We start from the raw sequence: 18,348 nt of genomic DNA, 5'->3' as shown, positions 1-18,348 counted from the left end.
GCTCTTCTCCCCCCTCCCCCCGGCCCTCTTCGCATATAATAAAAGCAGAAAATATAGTGTGTGGATCAGGGTGGGCTGCGCCTAGGGCTGCACCCTGGCCGCCTACATAAAGACAATACTATACACAGCGCGGCCCGGGTCGCCGTCACCGGAAAATAACGTTATGAAACAAGCATCGTCTCTCTCTCTCTCTCTCTCTCTCTCTCTCTCTCTCTCTCTCTCTCTCTCTCTCTCTCTCTCTCTCTCTCTCTCTCGCTCTCTCTCACGGTCTGCTGCTCGCTAGATGCCTTGCAGTGCCTCAAAGTGATCTCGTCTTGTTTCAGACAAAGAAAACAAAGAGAGAGTGCCGCCGCAAGGAAGCTAGCGCACCAAAGCAAGACTGCCGAAAAATTTGTGGCTCAAATCAAATAACGCTTTCTCCTTGTTGACGCGGGGAGTGGTGCTGGGTTGCATGTAAATCTCTCTTCTCTCTCTTTCTCTCTTACCCTCTCAAGCGCCTGCGGACCTCCGTGTAGGCCAGCCCGCACGGCAGGGCTGCATCGTGGCTGCCTACCCGCCAGGCGCTTCCCCTTCTCGCACCAGGTCTTGGACTTGCCGCGGCGCACAGAGGGCCAGAAGACCGGTGGAGGCGGCTAAAACTCTAGACGCGTTTTGAGCTCCAGAGTCGCTAAATGGGACTCGAACCAGCCGTGTGGCCCCATCAATGGATTTCACGTTCGAAGAGCAATCTATTGGTGAGGTCATACGTTCGGTTGGAGTCCCATTTAGCGACTCTGGAGCTCGAAACGCGTCTAGAATTTTGTTCGCCTCCGCCCGTCTGCGGGTCCACTGTGCGCGCTGTGCGCTTGCCGTGCAGCCACCTCCAAAAGGGAGACTGTGAAACTGGAGCGCACCCACCTCATCACCTCCACAGCCTTTTCTATTGCTCCGGCAAGTTTCGCCCACCATAAACCTCGCCAGACACATGTCCTTAAGTTCCCCACCTAGGCTCCTCCCTCTCTCTCTCTCTCTCTCTCTCTCTCTCTCTCTCTCTCTCTCTCTCTCTCTCTCTCTCTCTCTCTCTCTCTCTCTCTCCCTCTCTCTCTCCACGTTTTCTCCCGAAAAGCGATGAAGGCATCCTCACATAGAGAGAGAGAGAGAGAACTTTCTCCCCGCGCAACTTCAGCCAAAGCCAAGCATTTTAAATACAAAGCTCTGGGCCGATTCGTGGCCTGTAATGGGGAGGGGATGGAGGGGGAGGGGAAGAGGAGGGGAGGGGAATGGGAGAAGAGGGGGAGGGGAGGGGGGAGGGGGAAGAGGGGGGCAGGACAAGTAGGATGCAGGATAAAGATAAGGCATCCCCCGAAATCCCACACCAGTGCTGCCGCTGTAGAAACTTTCAATAAGGAGATTAAATTGAGCCGCACCGAATTGGGGCCTTCGGCCCCCCGGGCCCTGAAACACGAAACCCTGCGCGACTAACTTGTTTGCAAGGGCCGACGCCGGGGCCGGCCGGGGCCCCTAGTCCCTGACATGCACCACTGTAACCTTGGTGTCCTACAGTCAAAATTTTCGTCAGCCTCGTCGTCTTTGGCATCTGGCTTGCACCGGTTTCGTGGGCAGTCCCTTCCGAAGCAGTTCCACTAGTGCGTTCCGAAGATCCGCCAGAAATTTCCGTAGACTTTGTTCTTTGAAAATATTTTGTGTTTGCTGGTAACTCATACAAAATATAGAAAAATTGGAAATGTTGGAATTTTTTAAAGATCAGAGGCAATTTTTTTTCCTAACAGGTTCTCCGGGATCTCCGTGAATTCTTTTTAAAACAGTGAATTCAATTTACGACCTTTTTTCGATGCGACTGTACCGACGCTGCGCTGCGAAAACCGCCTCCTGCCGTCACCTTTCCCGAAGCCGTTGTTTGAATGCACCCGGCCGGGCCTACACTGTGAAGGGGGCCAACTTCTGAATCCCCTGCTTTCCTATTCCGCTCCCCTCTCGGAATCTAATCCACACGTCGGCAGGGGCGAGGCGGAGGCGCGGGGCGCGCGGGGCAAGACGCGGAGCGCGGAGCCCCCGAGTGGCGATGACTCGACGAGCTGTAAGTGGTTCGAAACGACCTCGAGTGTTTTTGCCTCTCTCTCTCTCTCTCTGTGGTTTTGTGTGTGTGTGTGTGTGTGTTGTGTCTCTCTCTGTCTCTCTTCTTGTGTCTGTCTGTGTGTGTGTGTGTGTGTATTCGTCAGTGTGTGCTCATCTTCGGTCTTCCACCCGCTTAGCCAGAGCGTTATTGTGAACAATAATTTTAGATAGGACACTGCCTTTGCCCCCTTTGTTGTTTTTGTTTTCGTTTTTAAATCCAGATTTGTGGTGGTGGCGGCCCGCCACCCGATTGGGCGCGCGACGGGTCCGCTACCGCGATGACAAAGGCAGTGATTCGATTGGTGCAAACCGCGCGGCGGGGACGCATGCTGCGAGGCATGCTGCGACCCGGAAACAAATGAGGAAGGCGCGTTAAGCTGCGCCGCCGTGCGACCCGCGCAGCAGTGCACGTGTTGCGGCGGTCAGGTTAGGTTATGCTGGTGAGGTTATGGGCCGTTAAAGCTAACCGCCGCGTGATACCATCGCAGTGTGGCCAACCCCGGCAGAGCGCCGCGCGGCGCCGCGGGGGACGATTTGCCGGCGCGCCGCTGGCCAGGCCTGGCTTATTCACAGTCCAGTTCTGCCAACGACTAAAGCGAAGGCTAAAGCGAAGGCACGGCCAAAGCGCCTGCGGTTTACTTCCGGTTCAAGAGCGTTATATTCGCGCGGGAAAGACACATTGTTTCCATTTTTTATTATTTTTCTTTTTTGCATTTTGCGAAGGAGAAGTGGAAGGGGATGAGCGGAGTGAATGGGGTGCTCTGATTTTCGCGCGATTTCACGCTGCTTGAAATCATTCCGGCCCGTTCGGCGCGCTCTCCCGGAGCGACGCTCCGAATCAGCGACCTTCATGCTAGTCGACTCATCGACTCATCGCGCCGCTCCACTCCGCCTCGTGCGCACTCGCTCGCTGCACCTTCTGCTCTCGCACAGTGGATTTGCCAGAAGACCGGTGGATGTGGCCAAATCTCGAGACGCGTTCAGAGCTCCAGAGTCGCTAAACAGGACTCACACCGAACGCGTGACCCCACCAATGTATTCCTCGTTCGGAGAGCAATCCGTTGGTGGGGTCACACGCTCGGTTCAAGTCCCGTTTGGCGACTCTGGAGCTCAAAACGCGTCCAGAGTTTTGGCCACCTCCACCGGTCTTCTGGCCCACCGTGGAGCGGATTCCGTGGGAACTTTGACGGAGACGTCCTCCTTTGTATTTCAATTGCGCCCTCCTGCAAAATAGACTATTTCGGCTCTCCTTGTGTGTGTGTGTGTGTGTGTGCCGCGAGTCGCGCTGCCGCAGCTATTTTGACCTTGTTATGGAGGAGCCGACTGTCTGGGAAGACCCGTGTCTCCGACAAAAGCTTACGGCGGGCCGCTTTGGCGGCCTACAGACCCAGTTCCCGAAAGTGGTGGCGGGGGGTGGGGTGGGAAGCAGCAGCACCTCTCCCGCCTCGAGATTCATGAGGCAAGTTTCCCCCTCCCCCTCCCCCTCGCCCCACCCGATCCCCGGGCCTGCCTCGGAGACTGTGTCCTGGTGGGTCCCTTCCGAGGAGGATCCCCGTGGACCTGGCCAGATCGCTTATCACGGGCCGCGCGGGCCGCCCAGGCCATCCGGGATCGCGAATTCACTCTCTTTCGCCACCAACTCACTGCAAGGAAATGCAGTCGACTGGCGTCTGTCTGTCTGTCCGTCTGTCGGTGTGTGTGTGCGTGTGTGTGTATGTGTAGGTGTCCGTGGCTGTGTGTGCCTGCACGGTTGTCTGCTTCGGTGTCTGTCAATGTGTGTGTGCGAGCGTCCGTGCGTCCCCTCTCTCCCTCTCGTGTCTTTGAGCTCGCCCCTAAGCGGCCCCTTCAGTCCCTCACCGCGATGGGCTTCGCGACGCGCAGTGCAACGCAGTGCCGTGCCACAGTGGGCCAGAAGACCGGTGGAGGCGGCCGAAATCCCGGACGCGTTTTGAGCTCCAGAGTCGCTGCACAGGACTCGAACCCAACGTGTGACCCCACCAATGGATGCCTCGTTCGGAGAGCAATCCATTGGTGGGATCACACGTTCGGCTCGAGTCCCGTTTGGCGACTCTGGAGCTCAAAACGCGTCTAGAGTTTCAGCCGCCTCCACCGGCCTTCTGGCCCACTGTGCGTGCCGCGCGGCATGCTAAGTCGAGTGCCTCGCCTGCAGTGGTCCCGGATGGGATTCCCGTGGAACGGAAAAAAAGCGATCGCTGCACTGGTGCGGCCCTGCTATGCGTCGCGGCCACTGAGTCTCCGATACAGAACCCTTTCAAAGAGAATTTCAAAAAACACTTTGTAGGCTTTGTCTTTTGTTGGCCGTCGGCACAACGACCGTGCCTTCATCGCTCGGTCATCCGCGTGTCCTGTCGTCGAATTTCCTTCCACACCTTCAGCCCGCCCACCATTTCATTTCACGCATTTTACGCTTTTTACACTTTTTGAATCGCGCTTTGCTCTATTAGGCTAAAGGGTAGTCTTTGGTGATTTTGTTGTTTTATTTTTTAAAACGGCATCGAATGTGAATAAATCCTATTTCTATTCTCTTTTCTGGTGTCCGAGAAGGGAGAGAAAAGAAACAAACAACTTTTGAAACAAAACTGTATCGTGATGTGTTCTTTACCCGCACAAAGGGGTCACAAAAGGCAGCAAGAGGTCCGCTCCCAAGCGGCATCGGGGGCCCTACTGATATGCACATAATACGAAATGAATTCAATCCCGTAGCGAATCCCTGCATCCCTTCGGGGGCACTTCGCGAAATGGTTCGCCGTGGTTCAACGCCGACTCTCCCCCCCCCTCTTTTTTCTCCCTCCTCGGCCTGCGTGCGTTTGCTCGCGCTATACCAGTCCCGCCATCTTCGGTATGGTTGCCAACCAAATGTTCCCCATCGCACTTTTCCCCCCTCCAGCCTATCTGTATGTCCGTCCGTCCGTCCGTCTGTCTGCCCGTTCGTCAGTCCGTCTGTCTACTGTCTGTCTGTCTGTCTGTCTGTCTGTCTGTTCGCCCGCTTGCCTCACGCTCCGAGGCACAAAAGCCGTAGGTGGGTAAATAAGCACACAAACGGGATTTGGCCATAAGCCGGGAGTGGGGGAGGGGGTGAAATTTTGTGTTGGCGAGCTATCGGCAGCACACGGTGACCCTACACGACGGTTAACAAAAACAAGTCCTGTGGATCAAAATTAAGTTGATTTTTTAAATAGGTAATATCTATTAGAATGATTTAGTATGAATTCTTGACTGATGTATTAAGGGGATAACTTGTCAAAGTTCCAGTCGCCTGAGTCATCTTTTTTTTACAGTGCTCGATATCCCAGTCCTCTGCACCTAACATTGGACGAGTCGCCACCGAAGCGATGCAGTGCCCCGCTCAACCACGGACCGCCAAGCCAAGCCACTCCGACAGCAGCCTGAGAGTCGTCGCTCTGTCTCTCTCGTACCTGGAGGGAACGCCGCATGAGTGCGAGAGAGACAGAGCGACTTCTCTCAGTCGAGCCGACTGCTCGGGGGAAGCCGTTCACCCACACAGGCACCTCCTTATGAGACTCAGTCGTGACGAGTGACGTCACGGTGACGTCACGAGTGACGTGACAGCGTGACGGCGTGACGACGGCGCGACTGCTGGCGGTGGGACTCAGCCCGCGGCTCACCTAGGCGCGCCGCGATATTGCCTGCCGTCGCTTTGCGTCGCTTTGCGGTCACACAAGAAGCGAGCTCGACATCGCGCAGTCAAAGGGCGCGACGTAATTAAATCAAGTCATTCCCCTCGGACGGACGGACGGACGGACAGACACACAGACAGACACACACACAGAGAGACACACAGACAGACGGACGGACCAAGGACCCGCCCACCTCGCGGGGGAAATCTGTCGTCTCGGAATGTTTCATGAGGAGGTCCTTTTTACAAAGTTGTTTAGGAAGACGGGACAAAATAATATCTCCTTCTGTTCTGATTGTACGCGCCAGTTTTATTTCAGAAACAGGGATTTTTTTTAAATGACCATTTTGGAATGCAGGTTTAGTTACGGTCAAGTCCGGTGTCCGATCGCGTCTCTGGGGCAGTGAATTTTGTCACTATTAAAGTGCTGTTGTTGTTTTTGTCGTTGCTGGCACACTGCAGAACTGTGAACGGCGAGTCGATTAGTATGGACAGACTGGGCGGCGACTGGGGACGGACCCGAGGGGCGGGGTGGGGCGTGGCGCGGCGCACCCCCGGCGTCGAGGCCCTGCCCCGCTACGTGCTGGAACCGCATCGCAACTCATTGGCGATGCCCTGTGCTTGTGCTGCGCGGTGCTGCACCGCTACGCGGCTGCGCTGCAGACTGAGAGTCCTTTACGTCGCTCTGTCCCTCTCGCACCTACGCGGGACGCCCCATGAGTGCGAGAGGGACAGCGCGACGAAAACGACTCTCAGTCTGCAGGGCTGCGGAGGCTGCGGACCGAGGGTCGCACAGAGCGGCAGAGAGCGACTGCGACCCTCGGGGACGGCAAACCCGGCCAAACCCGAACGAACCCGAACGAACCCGAACGGGCAAACCGTGCACAAAGTAAAGGCCGTACCGATACAACGCCCACAGACCTCCCCTCCCCCCCTCCTTTTCCAGGGTGTTTGCCGGCGACCAATCCGACCAAATCTGACCCGTAAAGCGGAATTGTTTTTGTTCGAGTCATCAACAACTTTGGGGGTCTTCTTGTTGAAAGTCATCCCGAAAGTTGCGGGGCGCTGTTGGTGCGGCCGCGCGCCGCGCGTTGTGTTGCTGTCCTCGTCCCGCACCTGGCGAGTCCGTGTTACGTGATATTTACAGCGCACCAGACGACGTCGACAACGAAGGCCTTTTACGGGCATAATAGAAAACTTGGGTAATACCCGCTCGAGCGCTCGTGGCGCTAGAGTGTGGACTGCTGCTTGTGAGGCGCGGGCCCCACAGTGGGACAGAAGACCGGTGGAGGCGGTCAAAATGCCGGCCGCGTTTTGAGCTCCAGAGTCGCTAAAGGGGACTCGAACCGAACGTGTGACCCCATCAATGGATTCCTCGTTCGGAGAGCTATCCATTGGTGGGGTCACACGTTCGCTTCGACTCCCAATTAGCGACTCTGGAGCTCAAAACGCGTCCGGGATTTTGGCCGCCTCCACCGGTCTTCTGGCCCACTGTGGTGCAACATGCTGCAACGCGGAGACGTCCCGGCAAGCGTGCAGGGCGTGCACTCCTGGCTGGCGAGCGGAACGTAACGGCGTAACGGCGGCCGCGCCAACTGTCAGACGTCTGAATGCCCCGGCATCGCCTGGCACACCCTCGCCCCTCGCCTTTCTTTCTCCCTATTCCTTGGTATTCCTCCTTTTCGGGCCGCTGCTTTGGTTTTACAGCGCCATTTATGGCCAAGTACTTCGGGGCGAGTCGCGCGCTGCGGCTCGGCCGTCTCGGCTCGGCTCGGCTCGGCCGGCTCGGCTCGGCTCGGCTCGGCTCGGCTCGGCTCGGCTCGGCTGCGGCTCGGCTCGGCTCGGCTCGGCTCGGCTCGGCTCGGCTCGGCGCGGCTGCGGCTCGGCTCGGCGCGTCTCGGCACGGTGCAGCAGCGCACGGCCTACCCCGTGACGTATATGGTTATGGGGTGGCCAACGCTCCTCGCGGTTTATTCCCTTGGCATGTGGTGGCGGAGACGAGAGGGGAGGGGAGGGGAGGAGGTAGATCCGCGGGGCGTCGGCACCGAGCGAGTGGAGGAGTTGAGGGCGTTACAGGCGTTGTAATGCCGACAGTTCGTTAAGGAGGGACGGCTCAGGAGGCGGCTGGCCGGGCGTGGGAAGGGAGGGGGGAGGGGGGCCTTGGCGTCGTCGGCGACAATACAGTAGTAGTGCAACAATGTAGGCGCGCCTCGCCCGCCTCGCCTGGCCTCGCCCCTCGCCCCGCCCCGCCAGTAAAGGCGAGGCGGGAGGAGGTAGGAGGCCAGGAAGGAAGGCTAGGAGGTACCGCACAGTGGGCCAGAAGACCGGCGGAGGCGGTCAAAATTGTGGACGCGTTTTGAGCTGCAGAGACGCTAAGTGGGGCTCGAACCGAACGTGTGACCCCACCAATGGATTGCTCTCCGAACGAAGAATCCACGGGTGGGGTCACACGTTCCTCGAGTCCTGCTCAGCGACTCTGGAGCTCAGAACGCGTCTGGAGTTTCAGCCGCGTCCGCCGGTCTTCTGGCCCACTGTGTGCCGCCCTCCAATCCAGCCGCATTGTATCGTAGTGGCGCGTAGTGGGCTAGCAGGCTGCAGGAAGGCAGTGTGGCTGCAGTGCAGGGACTGCAGGCCCTGCAGGGCGCCAACGAGGAAGTGGACTCCAGATTACTTTCCAGCGGCTTGCGCCACTCGGGCGGACGAGGCCGGACGAGGGCTGTCTCTCTCGCACTCGTCTGGAGCGGCCCACGAGCCCCACGAGTGCGACGGAGACGGAGACAGAGACGCTGCCCGCTTTGCCGCCCGCCGGGGTAGGCCACGGCCCGCCACGGCCGCACGGCTGCCTGCCGGGTGGCCTACCCCGCCGTCCGCGGGCGCTCGCCCCGCTCGGCTCGCCGCACTGAGACGCCAAGACTGGAGATCTGCAGACTGGTTCAAAGAGTCGGTTTCGTCGCTCTGTGTCTCTCGCACCTATACGGGAGGCCCATGAGTGCGAGAGAGACAGAGCGACGAAAACGACTCTCGGAACCAGTGGACTAGAAGACCGGTGGAGGCGGCCAAAACTGTAGACACGATTTGAGCTCAGAGTTGCTTAAAGGGAGCCGAACTTGTGACCCCACCAATGGATTGCTCTTGCTCTCCGAACGAGGAATCCATTGGCGGGGTCACACGTTCGCTTCGAGTCCCATTTAGCGACTCTAGAGCTCAAAACGCGTCTGGGATTTTTGACCACCTCCACCGGTCTTCTGGCCCAGTGTGCGCAGAGGGCGGCCCCGGATTTCACGACGTCGTGCCGCCCGAGGCGGTCACGTTTAGCGTGCCGAGGCGTGGCGAGGCGTGGCTACGTGGCGGCATGGGGCGTGTGACATCGCGCCGCGTCACAGGTGTGACGAAACGCGTCACAGGTGTGACAGTCACGCTTCGCTCCCGCGGCCCCCAATCAGAGTGAATCAGAGTGGGCCGAACGGTTGGTTGGCTTGCAGCGCTTGCAGTGGCGTGCCGGTAGGTGGCGCGTCACACGACGCGCGTCAACAGCGTGGACGCAAACGCGACTGTGGTTCTACGCTTATCCCGCGTAATGAACAGATGAACTCGTTGTTCTTCTTAGGGGTGCTAGGGGCTCTTCCGTCAAAATCTAACACGACTGCCGTTGTCTCGCCTCCGCTTCTTGCCCTCCCCCCCCCTCAGCTCTCTCTCTCTCTCTCTCTCTCTCTCTCTCTCTCTCTCTCTCTCTCTCGTCGGCCGCGCGCGTGCACACTGTGCAGTGGAGCGTCTCAAATTTCGACATCGACTGCACCCGGAGCGAAACCTGGTTTGAAAAAAAAAAACGAAAACAAACGCGTGAAACGACAAAAAAAAGCGCGCGAAAAAACCGTCAGCGGGCGCGCTGTTTACAAAGAAAAGCAGGTCAGTCGGAAAATAGGGAAATAGGGCCGGTTTAGAGGAGAGCATGAGGCCGGCCGTGGCCACGTGGAGAGCAGCATCACGAAAGCAATCCAAAGTTTAAAGGTGTTTCCGCTCAGCCAAATTTGGGGATTATTCCCTTCAAGATTCTCTTCGCAGCCACCTCTCTGATTCCTCGCCCTGTCTCTGTCGCACTCGCGGGGCGAAAGGGGTGCAGTGAGAGGGAGAGAGAGAGAGAGAGAGAGAGAGAGAGAGAGAGAGAGAGAGAGAGAGAGAGAGAGACGGCTGTTTGGAACGTCCGGAATCGGAGTCATGGCGCGACGAACTTTGCGCCTTTTGATGGTCCAGCTGAAGGCTGCTTCCGAAACCCTGCTTCGCCGCGCTGCCTCTCTCGCACTCATGGGACCGCCCCTGTAGGTGTGAGAGAGACAGAGCGGCGAGAGCGGGCCAGCCCAGAGGTCAGACAGATAAGGAAGAGCGAGAGCGATTCAATAAACTCCGCCAGCTAGCGCCATCTAGCGTCAGCCAGCCAGCCTGATTCCGAGAGTCGTTTTCGTCGCTCTGTCTCTCTCGCACTCACGGGGCGTGCCCTGTCGGTCCTGTCGGTGTGAGAGAGACAGAACGCAGTCCGCCGGCCGGAGATGCGCCACGATAGCGCGACAAAGATACAACGATACCGGCAAGGATTCACAATAAAACACAAACATCAACAAAAAACAAAAGCCTGGCGCGGGAAATCGACTTTAACGTCGTTGGGTGCGTTCTTTATCGCTAAGGCGCCCCGATGAATCTTCCTGCAGACTGACTCCGGACACGTGTCGCTGTCTCTCTGTCTCTCTCTCTCTCGCGCGCGCGCGCGGGGCGGTCCGCAAGGGGGTGCGAGAGAGACGGAGCGACGAATTCAAGCTATGTTCGGACGCAGCCACCTGGATTGACCTGTCGCGAGCAATGATTGAAACGGCCGGAACGTGTCATATTCAATTACACTGCTTTTTTTCTCTCTCCCTCTAGTTGTTTTTTGTTCCATGCTGGCCTGTTTTAGACGCTACGTAAGTGGTGTGTGTGTGTGTGGTGTGTGTGTGTGTGTGTGTGTGTGTGTTGTGCGTGTGTGTGCTTGTGCGCGCGAATGAGTTGTGAGTGAAAGAGTGAGAGTGCGGTCACTAAAAGAGGACACATGGGGAAAGGCACATAAAAGCGCCTGGCCTGACCACTCAATCGGTCAGGCAGCGCGCTGCGCGAGCGCGCACACACTGGCACACACACACGGTATGACGCGCGAACGCCGCTCTCGTCATAATAAAAGCGGAACGCCTGCCGGGCTGGCGCTCCGTCTCTCTCGCACTCGCGGGGCGTCCTGGTGCCGCGTGCGGGTGCGAGAGAGACGGAGCGACGAAAACGCGCGACAAACTGTTGCGGCTCCGCTTCGTATTTACTGCGACGCATGGATGGCGCCCTCGGGTCCTGCCGGGCCTGCCGCCTCACTCCGAAGGAATGCCGTTGCTCTGTCTCTCTCGCACCTGCACGCAACGCGCCGTGCGTGCGACAGAGACAGAGCGACACTTTTTCCGGAACCAGGCGGCCGGGGGGATGATCCATCCACGCGGGAGGGGGGCGGCCGGTCGGCCGGGCAGTTAGACGCGAATAAAAATAATCATAAAATGAAAACTGCAGGAGGGCGGGCGCTGGAAATCGGCCATTCGTCGTTGGAAACGCGGCGGCCTTTCGTTTTCGTGCCGCGGCGGACAGAGACACACGACATTCTGTCGGGAACGGCCACTCCTTGTTGTTGCCGCGCGCGCACGTGTGGGGTGCGAGGGGAAAAGAGAGACACACAAACACGAAAAGGCCTGTATCGAATTTACACAAACTATCGGGCCATACGGGGCATCCGGCACACCGCCACCCCTACAGGCATAAACAGACTTTACGACGCGGAGGGGGGGGGGGTAAGCCGTAAAGGGGCCGGTGCAAACAGGCAATCACAACGCGGACAAAACGCGCTGCATAAGCCAGAAACGCTGCACGGCCGCCAACCGGCCGCCAACAACAACAACAATGTTGTGCCGTGCATCATCGACAGCCATTTTCCTTGTTTTTGTTGTTCAACTCGGATGCTTTTGCAGACATAATCCGTACGCATGAGGGGCACACTGTAACGTTGTCAAAGGCACTTCCCCCAACGTGGCACCTGTGAGTCGTGCTTTTATTGTTCGTTTTTTTTGCAGTGTGATTTTTTGAGAGCTTGGACTTTCCTTCCCCTCAACGACCAGCCTGAAGATAGGCTGGGGGAGGGGCGGCGACAGTGGGCCAGAAGACCGGTGCAGGCGGCCAAGACTCTAGACGCGTTTTGAGCTCCAGAGTCGCTGAACAGGCTCGAACCGAACGTGTGACCCCGCCAATAGATTGCTCTCCGAATGAGGAATCTATTGGTGGGGTCGCACGTTCGGTTCGCGTCCCATTTGGCGACTCAGGAGCTCGAAACGCGTCTAGAGTTTTGGCCGCCTCCACCGGTCTTCTGACCCACTGCGGCGACCTACCTTGGAAGCCACCTAGAGAGCCGCCCTCACACAGCCACGGCTCTAATTTTCAAACTTTCCGCCCTCCCTTCCCGCACCGGCCGCACCGTGCCGCCTCGTCAAACAAGCCAGCAGACGACGCGAGGCCTCGCTCTTCCAGCGCTCTTTGCTCCTCGTCTGACTTGGTCTGACTTGGTCTGACTCGTCTGCAGCATTGTCCGGCCACGAGTCGTTTTCGTCACTCTGTCTCTCTCGCTCCAATACGGGGCGCCCCTTGAGTGCGAGAGAGTCTGAGGGACGATAGCGACTCCCGGCACCAGTCTGCTGTGCGACGCAGACAGACAGAGAGAAACGGAAGGAGGGAGGTTTCTTCTTTCTTTTTTCCAGTCCACGGCATCAGGCAAACATTTGCCCAAGGAGCAGACGGGAAAAGCATGAATTACCACCAGCAGGCCAGCACGCCACTCGGTCGGCCGAGATTCGCAGACAGATTGCGGAGACTCGTTCCGTCCCGTCGCTGTCGCACTCGTGGGACGTGTCCGAGCAGGGGTGCGAGAGAGACAGGCCGATGGGACGACTCTTCAGAATCACTCGGCGAAGGCATCTCGTCACGTCGCCTGAGTTTGCCTGGCGTCTCGTCCTGCCCGCTCCTTTCTAAAGCCACAAATTAGTCCTCGACAGGACTGTTTTATCTCCCCAAAAAGTGTTTGCATCGAGCCAAGAAAAAAACAACAAAAGGTTAACATCGGATTTTGCGAGGCGGTCTTCCCCCCCAGCCCAACTGCGAGGGCGATTCGGTGTAGGGAAATGTAAGAGCATAATTGAAACAAGCCGGCAAATGTTTAATACTGTAACATCGCAGAACATAATCTTGAAAATATAGATTTAACAGTTATATACAGTATGTGCTGAACCGTGATCTTCTATATACCAGATGATGGAATGGAGGAATGTGCACAAACAGCATATAAGAAATTCTTTTAAACAATCCCTGGTAACTTAATTAAAACACACACCTTAAAGTCTATACATAACATGGAATATTTTAGAAGGAAAACCAAAGTATTTGTTTTCATTACAATGATATAAATGTACATGCATTATGTTAAATGGAATTGAAAACAAAACAAAAGGATAAAAATAATTGCAACATTTAATTGTTTTGAACACGTAAAATCGACAATCCTTTCAAACACAAGCTAAAATGCACATAACATTGAGCCATTGCATGATTCAACAGTTACCTAAACTAAAGAGTATGCATTCCTACTCAAGCTAAACATTTACATATGTATTTTGTTTACAATATGAATTGATGATCCAAGATGAAATTCATGCAATGGCAATTCCGATTTGAAGTCTAAGTCAAAACACTGCCAACATACAAATCCAGCCTATATTGTTTATTTATGACAGATATGAGTGGTTGGTTACAGCTGTAACACGTAGCAACCAAGCACAAAGTCTCAAGGCCATTTTAAAATATGTGGACATCAATAATTATTTTGAAATATATATTCCTCTCAGAGATTCCTAGCAGAAATGGAACCTCTGAATTAAGTGTGCAAGTCTTCCCCACCCACATTCAGTTTACTTGCGGAAATTCTTGTGAAGCTCAGGCTTGATATCATAGACAAGCTCCAAAATCTTTTCGATAACCTGCAATTCACAAAGTTAAACCACAATCAGAAAACAAAACTATCACTTTAAAATACTTCCATCCTTTCAGGTAATCTGATGTGTAAAAACATTAGGACGCTAACAAATAAGTACCTGTTCTTTGTGCAAAGTGACAGCTTTGTTCATTTCATTGATACGCAGCTTTGTGTCAGCCTCAATGCGCGCAGACACATCCTCCCTGGAGCCCATGTGCTGTAAGCATAAATTAAACGATAAAAACATGTGTTGTACGAATTCTCAAGGTTGATACTAATTCCAAGAGGAAGAATGAACTACTAACCTTGGCCTCGAACTCCTTGAACTGGCGTTCCCGTTCTTGCCTGTACTTCTCGATTTCATCCTGAGCCTCCTCCTTGGCCTGCTTTAAACGGCGGGCCTTGCCTGTGAAAACACAAACAAAGTAACGCTGAAACAGACCAGTTTGGTGTCAAATCTTGTCGTGATACACTGAGGAAAAACAATGCTCGCCAGCGCAGTAAGTCATTTCATTAGACAATTGAGAAAACACAGACCACATTATTGAGTTTCATATTGCTAGCAAGAAGATAAGCAAAGAAAAATCCGTAGACAAGACACAGGCTGAAGAACAATACAAAATCTTGACAGCAAGAGGGCTTAGGTTAAGAGCCAAACAAAAACTTGGAAAATGCAGAGGTTTCAAAACAAAGCTCTGATCGAACACTCAAAAACGAGCGTTCAAACGCACTGGTTCATCAAATTCAACACCAGACAGGTGCAATTTCTTAAGAAAATGTGGAATCCGTTTGGTAGCAGAAAGAACTCGTGATTGGGGTCACATGAGAAGCTCGTATTTTCGAGTTCCGACCAAAAACCAAAGGTAACAATTACATCGAAATGATCTACAGATTCTACTTACGCTTCCTAGCCTCCGAAACCTTTTCGGCAGCCCTTTTCTCCGCTGCCAAGAGCTGCTGAATTCCTTGAGTTTGGCTGGCCATTTTCCACAACTGTGACTGTGAGTCTCAGGATCGATCATATGACTGGGAGTTGACAACTCTTTCCCCAGAGGTCGCTTACGTCGACACCACCGTCTTTTGTTCTGGGCTCGTGATGCTGCGGCCCGCGGATTTCAAACGGCCCCGCCTTCGAGTCTGTCAAGAGAGTTGACTAAGCGCTGAGTGTAGGCAAAGGTCTATTTTTCGTAAATTTGATGCTGAGTGTATTCATCATTTTTATTGAATGAATTATAGCAGTGAAAATTTAGATACACAGTTTTTGGGTCGGTTTGCATGGTTAATATCTTAACAAAAACATGTTTAAATCCATTAAAACAGTTCAAAAAATGTTGATTTAAAAATTGCCTTGGACAAAAATACAAACTTAGTTCCATTTAGTTGAAACTAAGACTTTGTGTTTAATAGGGTAACAGATCAGTCAGGAGTACCTAAATAAGGTAGACTCTTTGAGACATGAAGAATTGTGGTTACAAAGGGGATAAACAAAAGTCATGTCTTGGGAGGGGTCATACAGTTTCCATCAGGATATCTTTCTCGAAAGGCTTTTATAAGTTCAGGATCTACGAGACGAACACCATCCACTTGATTTCCTAGAGTGATCCTGAAAAACGGAAAACACCCACCGTTACAAGCTACTGCACAAAAAGATAAAAATTGCATTTTACAAAAAATTTTGTTCCCTTACCAATTGGGTTGAACATTGTGAGGACGTCCAAACAGTTCTATTTTACGAGTCCCAGGTGAGAGTCGTTCAATAATACCATAAATTTCATCAGGTTTATGACTTGTGGCTCGAACTTCTGCCACTATCACATCACAGTCTAATCCACGATTTAAATTATCTGGGCTACCCTTCATTCCCACCTGAAAGTGGAAATCAAGTGATGAAATTTCTTCTCAAAAATATTGTTAAGTAGAAAATGCCCTCAGATAGGATGTAGGAGAGTAGGAGAAATTCTTACCAAGCAGTGTTCTTTTCCATGGTTGAGCCAGTGACCAGTTCTACCAGTTCTAATGATTCTTTGAAGCTGATTTGTTTTCACCCAAATGATTTCATCAACTCGTTCGTAGCCCCACAGCTTCAAGCATTCACGACCCAGCTCCATTGCTCGCCCTGTCACCCACAGGAAAATTAAACCATCGTCTTGTAATGTTGGAATACCCAGTTGCCTCATTTCATCATCAGACATAGTTCCATAAGGCAATTCCATATGAATGTCCCATGGGGGATCAGCCATGATGACAGCAAATTTTCCTAAAACTCTCATGTCTAAATATCTCAGGTCACACTGAACCCATTGTGGTGGGTACAAAATAGTTGAGTCCTTAGATGCTGAAGGGCCTTCAGATTTTCCTAATCCACCATAATTTTCTCTGGGGAGGACAGTTGGGCCGTCCACTTCATAGTGGACATACTTGCAGGTGTCCATGTGGAAGCAAGTGTTCAAAAAGGAACAGTCGCCCAGTGTTTCATCAGTGTGCTGCTGAATTATCTTTTTGAAGTGGAGTTTCTTGCAGAGCTGGGCAGCACCCCCATTGCCAGATCGCTTCACTTTGGCACATTCTGCCTTTGTGCCATGAGGACAAAACTCCATGACTTGTGCTCCTGAGAGGGGTAGAAACAAGGAAAGGTTTCCAGTTAAACTTCCTAAGATTGACAAGAATTTAATTGAAAAAGCATTGGTTCCTTACCTCCTTGAGAGCGAAATCTTTCAGTGAGTGACCGCTCCTTAGCAGTTGGTTTACTGAGTAGATCAAGTATCTCCTCCCCCATCTTTTTACTTTCTTTTTCTTTAATAGAGGGCATGGAGAGGAGTGACTTCACAAAATAATAAGAGAAACATTAACGAAATAACCAAATTTCTTACTCTATAAAAATAAAGAATAGCAAACCTGAAAATTACCATTATATCCTCTGCCTTTGGGTCTTTTGATTTTTTGGTATCATCTTTGTCTGAATTTGAAATTTTAGCAGCTTTGTTTCCTGGCTCATCTCCTAATTCTTCACCTAAAAATGGAACATTGAAGTTACAACATATTTTTTAAAATGTATAAACATTTTGTGCTAAAATTAATTTTTCAACCTTTGAGTACCTTTTCTTTTAGTGTCTCCTCGGATACTTGGCAGTGCACCGCTTCTTGAGGGCTTAGGGTCATCATCAGTTTCTGCCAGCTCTAAGACCATAGCAGATAGTTTGCTATGCTCAGCACTAACCACTTCCAAAAACCCATCTTTTCCTCCATCCTTGATACTACCCATAAAAATAAACCAGCAAAGTACATTATGATGTAGAAGTTCAAATAAACCAGAGCAAATAGTGCAGTCGTACCTAATAAGTTGTTGAGTGGCAAATTTTTGGAGAAGGTTTGTTACAGTCAAGAGAGGCCGTCCCACCATAGCAGCTAACTGCTCACTATTTGAAGGTAAAGTAAGTGAAACTTCACTTAAACAACGCAGAAGCTGCTTTTCTGCTGCAGGGTCAGTTTTGACAGGTTCAACAACAATTTCTGCATCGTGAGTTAGATCATCTGTAGAGAGAAATCCATACCATTGAGTAAGGGATTCAAAAGTCCACTTACAAATGCAAAAGAAATTCGAGGAACCATTTACCACTTGTTTTCACCACAGAAGATGGCGATCTTTTGTTTTCAGTACTAAGCGATTTGGATAAAGATGACGGAGATACTTCAGGACCTCCGAGAGGTCCCCCTGATCGATTGAGGATGTCCTCCCTTTCCTTCTTACGCTTCTGTAATTTTTCTCGCAGGCTATTTCTCTTGCTCTTCAAAGCTTGCAGATCTTCCCAAGCATCTGACATTTTAAATCTGGATAAAATAAAAAGTACATTAGTTTTTGGAGGTTACAACAACCAAAAGAACTAAAAAACTACCCATTGCAAGGTTTCTCCCCCTACAAAATGCCAAAATATGGTTAAGATCGTATTATGGTGGCATAAAATCTGATGCAAGGATGTTGACACAGGAAATTTTGCTTAGAATAAGCAGACGATTATAAATGGGCCCAGGAAACAAAAAAGCTACTGTGATGTATAACTCATGAATGAAAATTTACAAGATTGACAGGTAAGGGGAAAGGAAGGGTGTAAAATTCAACACTGAACCGATGGTGTTGGTAGTAAAGTTGAATCTTACTCACATACTGATTCTATGCTTAAAGTAAATAAACACAAATTTGTGTCTGTCAAGAACACACGAACACACTGGACACCACCACCTCGTCCATTGCCCTTCCTCCTCCCCTATACACCCCAGTACAGTACATTTTTGGGATGTCGAGTTTGAAATGGTGAAATTCAAGATTCCAACGAATTCCAACATGGAGTGGAGCTTCTAGAGTATTCATTGGGCAGGTAAATGTTCATTTTCTTCATACACGTTCACGTTCTACCACAATTCATCAGTTTCTAATCTATGTCGCTACTCTTCGAAGTCCTGTCGTCTCGCGTTCGCCGCCGCTTCCCGCTGTTTTCCCTCACTC

The 18,348-nt window shown here is 52.5% G+C and overlaps 2 protein-coding genes across 4 annotated transcripts; both read right to left on the bottom strand.

Moving 5' to 3' along the window:
* Positions 1 to 13,013: 13,013 nt before the first annotated feature.
* On the bottom strand, positions 13,014 to 14,902 carry LOC117650699 (V-type proton ATPase subunit G). The gene is made up of 4 exons (XM_034394282.1): positions 14,750 to 14,902; positions 14,153 to 14,253; positions 13,966 to 14,064; positions 13,014 to 13,851 (listed from the first exon to the last, which is right to left on the bottom strand). Exons 1-4 carry the CDS (start codon positions 14,829 to 14,831, stop codon positions 13,783 to 13,785), a joined length of 351 nt encoding a protein of 116 aa, XP_034250173.1. The 5' UTR covers positions 14,832 to 14,902; the 3' UTR covers positions 13,014 to 13,782.
* Positions 14,903 to 15,046: 144 nt separating this feature from the next.
* Positions 15,047 to 18,096, bottom strand: LOC117650671 (N6-adenosine-methyltransferase subunit METTL3). 3 transcript variants are annotated; one of them, XM_034394248.1, is made up of 9 exons: positions 18,007 to 18,096; positions 17,461 to 17,675; positions 17,180 to 17,378; positions 16,944 to 17,101; positions 16,754 to 16,857; positions 16,542 to 16,668; positions 15,812 to 16,455; positions 15,535 to 15,713; positions 15,047 to 15,450 (listed from the first exon to the last, which is right to left on the bottom strand). In XM_034394248.1, exons 2-9 carry the CDS (start codon positions 17,666 to 17,668, stop codon positions 15,339 to 15,341), a joined length of 1,731 nt encoding a protein of 576 aa, XP_034250139.1. In that variant the 5' UTR covers positions 17,669 to 17,675; positions 18,007 to 18,096; the 3' UTR covers positions 15,047 to 15,338. The 3 variants fall into 3 exon arrangements, with proteins under 3 accessions (XP_034250139.1, XP_034250147.1, XP_034250154.1); XM_034394256.1 differs by lacking the exon at positions 18,007 to 18,096 and adding an exon at positions 17,923 to 17,991; XM_034394263.1 differs by lacking the exon at positions 18,007 to 18,096 and adding an exon at positions 17,972 to 17,990.
* Positions 18,097 to 18,348: the final 252 nt, after the last annotated feature.

Source organism: Thrips palmi, unplaced genomic scaffold (genome assembly GCF_012932325.1).
Source record: "Thrips palmi isolate BJ-2018 unplaced genomic scaffold, TpBJ-2018v1 HiC_scaffold_10, whole genome shotgun sequence".
Classification (NCBI taxonomy): domain Eukaryota; kingdom Metazoa; phylum Arthropoda; class Insecta; order Thysanoptera; family Thripidae; genus Thrips; species Thrips palmi.
This window is presented reverse-complemented; position numbering and strand designations above follow the sequence as displayed.

Bases quoted from the DNA above. Each gene is read 5' to 3' on its own strand.
- LOC117650671 (XM_034394248.1), bottom strand. From the start codon at position 17,668: ATGTCAGATGCTTGGGAAGATCTGCAAGCTTTGAAGAGCAAGAGAAAT. The intron at 17,102-17,179 runs GTACGACTGCAC...TTTTATGGGTAG, and splicing joins GCCACTCAACAACTTATTAG to TATCAAGGATGGAGGAAAAG. The intron at 16,456-16,541 runs GTAAGGAACCAA...TACCCCTCTCAG, and splicing joins AAGATTTCGCTCTCAAGGAG to GAGCACAAGTCATGGAGTTT.
- LOC117650699 (XM_034394282.1), bottom strand. From the start codon at position 14,831: ATGGCCAGCCAAACTCAAGGAATTCAGCAGCTCTTGGCAGCGGAGAAA. The intron at 14,254-14,749 runs GTAAGTAGAATC...GTGTTTTCACAG, and splicing joins GGTTTCGGAGGCTAGGAAGC to GCAAGGCCCGCCGTTTAAAG. The intron at 13,852-13,965 runs GTACTTATTTGT...TGTGAATTGCAG, and splicing joins TCACTTTGCACAAAGAACAG to GTTATCGAAAAGATTTTGGA.